Source organism: Peromyscus leucopus, chromosome 3 (genome assembly GCF_004664715.2).
Source record: "Peromyscus leucopus breed LL Stock chromosome 3, UCI_PerLeu_2.1, whole genome shotgun sequence".
NCBI lineage: Eukaryota > Metazoa > Chordata > Mammalia > Rodentia > Cricetidae > Peromyscus > Peromyscus leucopus.
The window spans coordinates 13,487,751-13,500,224 of record NC_051065.1 but is presented as its reverse complement, the minus strand read 5'-3'; the positions used below and the strand labels follow the sequence as shown (position 1 = coordinate 13,500,224).

The following is a 12,474-nucleotide window of genomic DNA, read 5'->3' as shown; positions in this document are numbered from 1 at the left end:
TGGGGCAAAGGTGGCACAGAGATTGTGGGAGTGGCCAACTAATGACTGGTCCAGCTTCAAAATGTGTTCAAGGGCAAGCACTTTTGTGATTTCAGCAGGGACACAAATTCTGTTGAAAACTATCTCCATGTTCTCTCTGCTTTGTGTAATTGTAAGGTTTTGGCCTAAACTGATTCCTTTCACTCCAAGTAACAACATCACATCACAACGTATAAAATGGCAATCTTGTGAATGTCTATTTCATTGTTGATCTAGTCTTTCAAAATTTTAGGTCATAGTAAGCAAATATTTTATCCTTCTTACAAAGTTTCTTCTTTATATTATGGATTACTGATTTAGATTCAGGAGCTTTCACTTAAGATTCCATCCCAAAGTTATTAAGCTTTTTATTTTGGGGGCAGGAATATTAACCCAAGTGGACAGACTATAATTTTTTATTGTTAACTCAAGTCACACTTACAATCCAAAGACTTCTTTTGGTTGTTCTTATACTACTACTACTACTACTACTACTACTACTACTACTACTACTACTACACACACACACACACACACACACACACACACACACACACACACACACACACACGGCTTGTGGTTTTAAATGGCTGCCATATTTTGAATGTAACTCTAGTACCATTTAAATACTTCTACTTTATAAAAAAAATGAATATACTTTTACATTGGGCTTTCTTAGAGGAAAAAAATATGCTTTACTGAAAACTAATTTGCTTGCTATTGGTTGAGAAATGTGAGGAGATTTTACTTAGCAATAATTGTTTGAAGAAGCCATGGACTAAATAATTTCAGCTCATAGCTTTTCTACATTATTATTCAACAGTAATCATGACACATCACACTACTGCATTAAGATTATACAAATATAAACAATACAATACTGTATGTTTTCAAATCAACCTGCCACCAAACATGAAACAGGCATTTTGCATAACTTCCACTTTTAATATAGTAAAATATTCAGGAACTCTTAATTTCACATTAAATAAAAATTTCATTTTTAACAAAATTTTATTCAAAGTATTAAGAATACAATATTCCAAACATAGAAATCGTCAGGCTGTGGCAATGCTGCATAGATAGTGGAATACGCGTTCCCTGATGCTGTGACTTCTTCCTCAGTAAAACTTCAGTTTCGAAGTCGGCAGAAAATGGTAGGTGCATTACCTCCTCTCTCTGGAGATGGAAAAATGGCTTCAATGGTGAGAAGTCACATCACTTTAACAAAAAATAATTTAATTATATTTCCCTCTTTCAAGGATGAAAATTCAGAATGTAAGTATTATTGGAAGGGAACAAGAAGTGAATTACCTCTTAAGGTGATATCCTGATCAGTGCCTACTTTACTCCAACAAAACACTGAATTAAAGTTTAAAAATTACAACCACACCATTATGCTTACCTAAAACTGCCAACATGAATACTTTTTTACATAATACAAGTATGCAACAACAACAAAAATGATCTGTTCCCATCCTTTGACCTTAGCAGAAAAAAGTTTACAAGAGGATCTGAAAAATAATTTTCATGGCAGAGCACTAACTCCACAGAGATACTTAAAATAGAATGAACTGGTCAGTGAGAAATTGCTACATTTATTTTATAAGAGTACTTTGTGAAAAGAATGGCAATTTATTTGAAAGGAGTTATAGCTGGAAATACCACTCATTAAGAAAACAGTTACCCTGAGAAAGACTCTTAAAATTACCAGTTATTTTCAGAGTCCCTTACTAACGCAGGAAGAAACAGTTTGTAGGCTCTAAACTCTTATTGTTACCTACAACAATGTTTTCATCTCAAAGGCATTTGGGGCTTCTCTGCTGTACTGGTAAAGGTCATAGCCAAGACATTTGGGTGTGATGGAGAAAGGGCATGTCGCTGTCGTCCTGAACAGGTCTGTTCTTGCTCCAAGAGCTTATTCTTTTGCAAATAGTCTTGGAGTCAAACCTATGAGTCACACACATGAAGGAATCTTCTACTAAGTAAACTGGTAGTTTTCTTAAAATAGTAAACACATTTGTCTGGTCTATATTCTCTAATGTATGCCTAGAAAATAAGGCATTAAGAATTCTTCATTGGCCACTGCAGAGCATAAACAACCGTTTTTCTTTTCATTGGAGAGAAATGAAAACATGCTTGAAAGTGCACTGCTATTCTTAACATCTCTTACACATTTACATTCAGCATTTTATGACCCTCTGCATACTTTTAGTATAAAGTCATGCTTCCTCCCAGTATCTTACATATCCCATAATTACTTAAGAAGAGACAAAGTGAGAGCAGCTACAAAAGTAGCAAGATACTTCCCACAAATAAAAATACAGTATACAAAAAAATGGCAAGTTAGTGAGTGATACATGGTAACATGAACTCTCAATATCTTTCCTTGGTGTCCAAATTAAGATTTGACCAGTTTAAATCCTTGTCCTGTATCCAGCACCGTAGGAAGAAACCAACTCATTTTTAATCTTTTCAAGCACCTAAAACAAGTTTTGCAGATCCAAAAAAGGTTTAGACCACATAACCAGTTTGCCAAATGCACTAATGGATATGTAATCCGAGGGAAGTGTAACATCCAGTGCTTGGCCACATCACTTCCTGTGGGCAAGTGCAGCGTGTAGTCACTCCAGCGCTTGGACACACCATACACGGCTTTCACCGTGCGACCCTTCTCAGTCCAGCAGATGTTGTTACTGGAGTTACAGTTGTACTCCACCCAGTCTTTTGTAAAGTCGCCCAGCTGTGGGGGGTCAGCTTCTTCAATATCCACTGTCTTCGCCAGCTCAGCTCCCTGAACTGCAATATACTGGTCATTAATCTTTCTCACTTCTTTGACCCATGGGGTTGAATTCTCGCTGTCTAATATGATAATAAGCCGGGAGCAGAAGGAACCATTCTTTTCTCTCCACCATTCTAAAAGCGTATCAAGGCGAAGTATGTCTCCACCTGTGAAAAAGAAAAAATTCAGTTCAGTGGTAATTTTTGAAGTCTCTTGTTTCTGTTTATATTTTTAGAATATTAAGTAACAATAATCAGAAAAATGAAAGATACTTTCAAAGTGTCTTTTCACAAGATACTTTTAAAAATATATTTTTAGACCTAAAATATGCTATGATAACTGAAGAAAACTGATTTCTATATATATGTTTCTTGATTTATAATAAAGTTGCATACAGATAAAGATCATTCTAGAATAAAAACAGTGTAAGTTCAAATTGTATTCAATATACTACACCTACTAAACACAAACACCAAAGCCTACCAACACAGTGCATAAAAGCATTAGCTGTCTACCATTGTGACTGTCTGGCAAGGATCTGCAACTGGTTGACACTGCCCAGCATCCCAAGATTACCACAGTGCTCATGTGGTAAAATATCTAAACATAAAATATGCTTTGCATTGACTGCATCTAGCTTTTGTACCATGTAAAATAATTAAACTAAACTACTGTAAGTTAGAGACTGTAGACAAATTTAGTAAAAGAAAAGTAAAATTAGACAGAAAAGCAAACGTTCTAAAGCTGGGTAGCAAATGAGAGCTCATAATCCCTAATGAAAGCTGCCAACTGGCTTTTATGACCTAGGTTGATATTATATTCTTCCATAGTAGAAAATCAAAAGGAGACTTTGTAAAACTTTAAATTTATAGAAAAGTTAATTTTATTGAATTATTAATTAATATTACTCAATAATTACTTACACAATAGCACTTTATTAGAACAAAACCACACTTTTTCAGTTTTATCTCTGGTTGCTTTCACAGCTACTGTAGTTACAGTGGTCCTACAACTCAGAGTAACATAATAGCTCTTCCAGATTCTAAAGTTGCCTGAACAAAAAGTAGAGAGCCATCCAGAATATTCCATGAAGAGAAAGGTGTGTAGAAATGAAAGAAAAAAAAAGGAAGGAGGGATGCAGAGGGAAAAAGAAAGACGGGTAAGAGGGAGAGGCACATCGGGGCTGTTAAAGACAAAAACCAGTAAGTTCTGTTAACTGCTCTGTACCAGGCTTCCCAATCACTAGAAGGAAAGTGCCATTGAAAAGTAACACTCCAGGAAACATGGATAGAGTAGAGTTACTACTGCTGTGGGAGGTCTTCCTGTACGCTGTGAATATGTGTTGCTCTGATTGGTTGATAAATAAAGCCATCTGGCCTATGGCAAGTCCGGTTATAGCTAGGCGGGAAATTGCAGAGAGACAAGAAGAGAGGCAGAGATGGGAGATGCCAGCACCGCCAGGAGAAGCAAGATGTGCAAATACTGGTAAGCCACAGTCACTGTAAACTTACAGATTAATAGAAATGGGTCAAGTTATAAGAGTTAGCTAGCAAGAAGCCTGCCATAGGCTATACAATTGGTAAATAATATTAAGCCTCTGAATGATTATTTTATAAGCGGCTGTGCGACCTTGGGACCAGGCGGGACTGGAGAAACCTTCTGGCTCCACACTACTACATATATAACGCTAGTTTACATCCCAGCACCTATACTACGTACTAGAGGCACTGCACTTTTTGTTCAGCCTGCTTGGTTATTCAGTTTTTTTGTTTTCATGAATTTTGTTAGGTCTAAAGCAGCACATCCCCCCCCCCAAAAAAAAAATCATAGTCTGGATCATCTCAGGCTGGACTTTGACCAGGTAAACAGTAAAATTGCTAGCAGATAAACAAAACCTAAACCCAGCATTCATCAGAAACCTTGTAAAGTGGGTTTCTGTTTGTCAGGAAAAGTCATTACTTCCCTTATCCCTTACACACACACACACACACACACACACACACACACACACACACACACACACACACACACACCTAGTTCCTGATGAACTCAAACAGACTGTAACAGATCAAAGTCCCCAGCTAGCCCCCAGGCTGTCCTGGCTCAGTGGGTTTCTGTTTGTCAGGAAAAGTCATTACTTCCCTTATCCCTTACACACACACACACACACACACACACACACACACACACACACACACACACACACCTAGTTCCTGATGAACTCAAACAGACTGTAACAGATCAAAGTCCCCAGCTAGCCCCCAGGCTGTCCTGGCTCCCACCCCACTTCATCTAATCACCTCCCAGAAGTGCTGACTCACAAGCACCATCCCACTGCTACCTGCCCCCCACAAATCCACAGGGCTCTTTCTGCCACTTGCTGTTCTCTCTGCCCACCCTACAACAGCCTGGCAGTCTGAGTTCCTCAATCACCCTTTATTTCTACCCACAAAATCGTCTAGTTCAGTGGTTTTACCCACGGAGCCCTCACTTACAAACTTCAGGATTTTTTTTTTCTTATTTGTAATGAATTTCATTAGTATTTTAATGGGGATTGCATTAAATCTGTAGCTTGTTTTTACAATATGGCAGTTTAATAATATTAATTCTCCCAATCTTCAAACATGGGAGAATTTTTGCTTTCTTTAATTGTTCTCTTAGTTGTTTTACAATTTTCACCATAGTGGCCTTTGTCCTCCTTGGGTAGGATTATTCCTAGTTTTTTGTTTTATACTTTTCCCCCCTTTTTCTCTGAATCTACTGTGGGTGGGAATGCTTTCCTGATTGAGTTCACCACTGATATACAAAAGGAAACTTCCTGTATGTTTGTATCCTGCCATTAGGCTAGGTTTCCGCAGGTCTTTGAGTCTTGCCAGCATCGTCTTCAGTCTTTCTAGCATAGAGAATGAAGGCACTGGACACTTCCCCTGCAGTTGTGTGCCCGAGGCAACTCTCCTGTCCTCGATCGCCCTGGCTCTGTCTCAATGACCAAAGGACACAATCATGTCAATTCTAGGATCTATCCCAAGAAAAGAACAGAAGTAGAGGCAAACTTACAAGTACTTCTTACCACTGATGTCTAGGCTAATACCAAATCTGAAATAAGGGGGACAGAAATAAACTATAGAATAATCAGATTATTCTATAATAAAGTAAAACTTACAAGAATTTTATGAGGGATGTTTATACCATGAGGACAAACACAACACAGAAGCTTCCCTACAGAAATTACAGCAGTAGGAAATACTGGGTATTTGGAAATCTGTTGCCTTTCCTAACAGAAAAATAGTTTTTTCTATTTTCCAAAATTTTTAAATGGAGCAACAGGAGAGGGCAAAAAGTGGTTGTGCATACAGATAAGCACCGGATAGGCCAGGAAAGTTTAACTTACAGGCATCCTTCAAAGAACTCTGGGAATGGATGCAGTTTACAATGTGGTGATCCTTTGCTATCTAATGACCTAGGCTCTGCCCAGATCTTCTAGTATTTATGTTTTACTTACTAAAGACCCTTTCCCCCTAAAACCTTGAGCATTATTTCTAGGCTGTAAAATTCATCCCTGTGAGTGATGTCAACTGTACTTTCCAACAGCTTAATTGACTTCCATGTTACGTTAGGGCCAGGCCAAACAAATCCTGCCTCCCTCAGGGATTCTATTTACTTTGGTCATTCTCCCTAGACCTTCCTAGCTGTGGAGAAATCTTTTTTACACTGTAAATATGTATCACTCTCATTGGTTAATAAAGAGCTGACTGCCGATGGCTAGGCAGGATTTTGGGGGCAGAGAGTACTCTGGGAAGAAGAAGGGCAGAGTTATGAGGAGACCTGAGCAGGATGTAGTATGTAGTATGTAGATGCAGTATGTAGTATGTAGATGCAATATGTAGATGAGGTAAACAAGCCTCGGGGCAGCACATAGATGAATAGAAATGGGTTAATTTAAGCTATAAGAGGTAGCTGAAAACAAGCCTAAGCTATCGGCTGAGGTTTCTTAATTAATAAGAAGTCTCCGTGTAGTTATTTGGGAGCTGGCAGGCAGAACAGAAAACTCCCACTACACCTTATCTTGATCAAGAACCCATCTTATGGATGAAGCCGTATTTACTTTGTAAGAAGCTTCAATGTAAACATGTCTTTTGAGTTTTGTTATACTCACAGGGCTGAGTTCATTGTTACCTGAAAACTTTTTCTAAAATTTTGCAAATAATGGCAAAAATACATGAGCTAATGTCAGACTCTAGACATCCTTGCCCAGCACCAGTACCAAACTGGGCTAGACCCAGATTCATTCTCGTCTTTTCAAGGATCATTTCCCTGCTGGCTGTAAAGCCTAAAGAAACCCTCCACAGAGCAACTGTAACTTTCACAATTAGAAAGAGCTTTAAAAGGTTGGAATTCACTAGCAAAAATCCAACCAACTAATTTCACAATATGTATTTCTACTAAGAGAAAACATCCTCTTTGCTAAACTATCAAACTAATAAAAGTCTCTTTTGTAATTTGTAACTCTGCTTGTAATAGGACCTCAAAGCCAGGCTATGTCACATTATCTCTGTATAACTAATTTATTCATCAGCTTGTTATGAGAAAGGCTAAGAATGCAAACTATTTTATGCATTTCTCTAACACTCATATACACTATTTTAAAGGAACCACTTCAATACATGGTCTCCATGTACAACTAGTTTTCTTCCACTTTTTCAAACAATGTCCAAAAGTTAACTTTTCATGATTTCCAGATATATTAAATGTCTTCAGAGATCAGACTACACAGACTACAAGCAATGACACAAATTCCACCTTCCACGGAATATCACTGCTTAGCATTGCACTCACAACTATTTCAATATTCCTCAGCATAGTCTACCCTAATTCTCTTTTAACATCAACAAGGCACTTACAGCAGCAATAAAGCCTTCTGAGTTATTTCTCTCCTGTTTTATTTTATTCTGCTTTCCTGTAGGTTCTGTGCTACTCTTGGCTTTTGGCCCAAATACAAAGCACTTAACATTTATCTCCAATAACAGCCATTTGATAAGTTTCAAATAACCAAGACTGCTTTTTAAAGGTACTGTGTATTTGTGATAAACTACTTTATAAAGTATCTACATTTTCTTTTATTTCTTTCTGTCTCACTGATAATTATCTTTAATTGTTTTTTACCCTAAAGCAGCAGTTCTCGACCTGAGGGTTGCAACCCCTTTGGGGCTTGAATGACACTTTCACAGAGATCACCTAAAACCATCGGAAAACACAGATATTTATATTAAAACTCATAACAGTAGCAAAATTACAGTTATGAAGTAGCAACAAAAATAATTCTATGGTTGGGGTAGGTCACCACAACATGAGGAACTATATTAAAGGGTGACAACATTAGGAAGGTTGAGAACCATTGCCCTCAAGCAAGGAGGGAAAATTATGAGGTTCAATATTAAAACCCCATAAATCTAAAAAAGACTACATATTCTAAGTAGTATGTGTCAAAGTAAGGGACAAAGGCACATTGAGATTCTCCTTCCCAAAGTAACATTGTTCTGAACTTGATGTTAATTTGTTAACCCAAATAAAATTTAGTGCTAATCGTTCATACTTCAAGGCTGCTGAAGAGACAGGTATTAATAATCAGTTTAAAGCCCCTTGTCATTTGATTTGGAACAAACGAGAGCATTTTCCACAGAGCAGGGGTGTTCTACTCAATTTCAAGGCAAAATCAATGTTGCAAGGCTTGTGTCAGGCAGGTCTGGGAACTCGATCTGAAGAGTGTTCATGGCCCTGCCTCAAGCTGACTACTTTCACATGAGGCAGGTTCCCCAGGCCAGGCCCCTATGACAGTATTCACCCATGAACTACAAGGTAAGACAGGGTAGTGTCATCCTATGCTATTCTCATTCTCCACTGTAATTTACTTTCTTACTTTGTATAATAAACTCTAGAACAGTTATAAAACCACAAAACTTTCTGGCTAACAAAGAAATTGCATAATGGCCAATTTACTGGTAGTATATTTCAAAGACTATAAAGATATTACTCTAGAATGTTACATCTAGATATTTATCAAAGTTATAATTCTATCTAAAAATTAAGTTTTCATAAATTTTTCCTAAGTCTTCATAAAACTTAAGAATAACAAATTTAGATACTATTATTAAAAGAGAAAGGTGATATAAGTATTAGTAAGCTGAATGTGTAGCATTTATTTTTAAAGAAGGACTTGAAATAAATTTCAAAATATTTAAGAAGAAAATGTAAATGTTCTGAAAAACATTTATATTAGGTATAAGTACTTAATGGAAGTACACACAAAAGAGTTATCCCCAAAATTATTTTCTTAGCTAGTTGAGTGCGAAGTTGTACACCTGTAGTCCCAGGCTCCACTCAGGAAGCAGTCAGAAGGATCACTTGAGTCCATGTGTTCAAGACAAGCCAGAACAACACAGAAAGATCCCATTCCTAATACTGTCCTGTAATATTTTTAAATTATAGGGATATGTGAATATCCAATAAAATTATGCCCCCTTCCACACTGGGTTTGCAAAGTTTATTATAAATGTTACGTTTACAAGAATCAGTGCTTCCTTTAGTCTGAAGCTATATTCTGTAAAGTGTTTTTAATAGACTAGAACTTTTCTATAGTGCTGAGTTAGAATGTATAGACGCCTATTCATTACCTAGAATTGAAGTAGCCATGAAGGCTCTTTTCGATTGTCATTCAGAACTACAGGTTAAGGAAACGAATTTATAAACTAAACGTTGCATTCCTTCTTGTATATCCTATTCTTCTTGAAAATGGGTGATCCACGCTAACAACTCTGTTCAACCACAGCATGCTACTTCTGGAATCAGGTGCCTGCTGATGTTAAAGTGAAACAGAATGGGAGAAATGTGTCAGGAATCTGGCAGACCTGGGGTTGATCACAGGAAGTTACATACTCCAGCTTCCACTGTATCCTCTGAAAACTGGCAGGTAACAGAGGTGATCAGAAGACTTTATGAATATCAAATTTGATATTGTTTACCAAATACTAAGCATAGTAGCTGATACTTAAAATGTGCCTAATGTTTGCCTTTATTCCCAAAATAGTCACTGCATTATTTAATATTAAATTGTAAAAAATAAAGTTTTTAAAAAGCTGCTTTTATTTCTGATAAAGCCTCAGTCACAAGTCAGGCATGAAATTGGTGGGCTCAAGCTGACTTAAAAGCTTCTGCTGTTTGAGCTTGTTTCCTTCTGGAGTGACTAGAGTGTAGGTATGATTGACTTCTCATGTATGTAACAAGGCTTCTGACAGAAACAACCTGAAGATGTCAGGGTTTACTGGGCTGCAGGGTTCAGAGGGGTCAGTGATCACACACAGGCTCGTATATGGCAGTGCAGAGCGGCTCATATATGGCAGTGGAGAAGCAGAGGAGGACACCTGGGCTAACTGGCTTTCTCTTTTTGACTTTATTCAGCCCTGCAGCAGACCATCGGATAGCACACATATTCAGGGAAGTCCTCCCCAGTCCCAGGGATAATCCTCTCTAGAAATGCCATCAAGCACACCCAGAAGTGCTTTACTAGTCTCCTGGTTACTACACTAATCAAAACAACTGGCAATGAAGATAAAACATCACATATTTATGCTTGCATCTTATGACTATTGCATTACTGTTTTGATCTAAATTTCAAACTAGGCCAGATATAATTAAATCTAAATGAACTATTTTCAATCTAAAATAAGAAAATGACCTTACTTTTTCATGATATATTCCATGATTTTTCTTACCTAGGCATTACTTAAGGCTGCCCCTACCATGTTCTAAGTTCTCTTATGTCCTGGGCACATACTAATCCACAAAACAAAGCCTAAAACTTAATGAAATCTTTATTATAGTTAGGAAGACTTACAAATTCACTTAATACTGTAAGACCTTACTTCTCTGGAACTTCTCTTGGAAAAAATGTTTTCTTTTTCTATATGCAGGTAAACTTAAGGTTTCTGCCCCCTCAGGTCTCTACAAGGTATAAATGTGTCAAAAATCTTCACTAGCACTAAAGAATGTTCTAGCTTACAATGGAACCTTGTTTTATGGATGTGAAAACGAAGGCAGTGGGGCACCTACTGACCCAGCACTGCTGTGGCACAGGGACAGAGCCAGGGCTTCTGACCCAGCACTGCTCCTACTGCATGGCCCGCCACTAAGAGTCTGGGTGAGATTTTAATACAGCACATGTGACACACTCTGAAATGTGTGTTTGCAGCACTTAAAGACTAAGAAGTGCTAGTCAACGGTTCACCAGCTTCTAGAAGACATTACTGTGTGGAATGATTCTGAAAGCACATTAAAGGGAGACTGACTAAGTCTCAAATCAAACCCATGCTTTCCTCTCTAACTGCTATAAGACGTAACTCTCAAGTCCTTGTTACAGCTTACTAAAATGAAATAGGTAGTCTCGAAGAAATGAAGAGTCATCACATAACCTTGGTCACCTGCGAGGCAGTGAGCTGAGAACTTTACTGCCTGTGATCTCACGACATGAAGCTGCCGAAGGGGAGCTCACCTGCTAGTGCCCACTCTCCCGAGCCATGGGTGTGCCCACTGTAATACAAAACATAGGTATCGTGTCTAGGTCCATCCACTGTCCGAAGTTCCAGGAAAGCTTTCAGTTTGGAATGCAGAGTATCAAAAGACAGCCCACTTGTGGAGTAGTCACATCCATAGGTCTCAATCATATGATATGCAAAAAATCTTTGGATCGCATTAAGCATGCCAGTGGACCTCAAATTTAACTCCTGTACATGTTCTGGTGGAAGCAGTGTTGGCTGACCATCAGGACTGCAAAAGGAGAAAAAAAGTGAAAACAATTATTCTGGCTTCTAGAGAGTATTAATTATTCTGTTACATTCTTATCTATCATCTATAATTGATTATCAAAGAACCATAATCAGTCATGCTAACGAAATGGCAAGTTTCTCTTCCATAGCTCCTTTTATGCTGAAAATTAAGTTTAGAAAACTCAAAACCCAGTTTCTAAGACTTGTATTTCTTATCAGTAAAACAGTAAAGGCTGGAACAGTATCTCATGAAATACACAGCATTATTCTTTGTCCCTATTCTTATGTTTTTACTAAATGACAGATACTGAATAAGAACTTTTAAAAGCGGGATTGTACTAACTGAACAAACCTGAGTAGGAACTGAAAGGAAAGAACATTTTATTGTTGAGAAAACTAAATTCCCACAGAAAACATGGGAAGCAAGAATGGGATTATATATTTAATTCTGTAGTGAAAAACACAATCTTTGTAATGTGTTCAAAATGTACTAACTTAAGGTGCAGTCTAAAAATAAATTATCTACTAACAAAGACTTAGTTATTAAGACTTTTCACTAACGGAAGACTTTGACCTGATATTGGAACAAATGGTACCCTGGGAAACACACTAAACTATGTTTTATAACTGATAGAAATAAAAAGCTTTTAGTGTTAAGGAACAGAAATCATCACTGGTCTCCTCTCCAAAAAGAAATTTCTATTAGAAATTTAAAAACTCTCAAGTTTACTTCAATTCTATCAATCCTAGTCCAAAATGCATCAGTATTTACTAAAATAAAATCTTTTACATATTTCTGACATTTAATGGTAACCAGGGCAAAAATTAACTGTATATGTTACTATTTCCACAAATTCT

The 12,474-nt window shown here is 37.4% G+C and overlaps 1 protein-coding gene across 2 annotated transcripts in view; it reads right to left on the bottom strand.

The window, feature by feature from the left end:
• Positions 1-738: 738 nt before the first annotated feature.
• Positions 739-12,474, bottom strand: part of Tmem168 (transmembrane protein 168) — a 28,822-nt gene continuing 17,086 nt past the window's right edge. For both annotated transcript variants that reach the window (XM_028871791.2, XM_028871792.2), the window contains exons 4-5: positions 11,343-11,617; positions 739-2,964 (exon numbers count right to left, since the gene is read on the bottom strand). In XM_028871791.2, the coding sequence (XP_028727624.1) occupies positions 2,417-2,964; positions 11,343-11,617 (823 nt within the window). In that variant the 3' untranslated portion in view covers positions 739-2,416. The remainder of the gene's footprint in view (positions 2,965-11,342; positions 11,618-12,474) is intronic.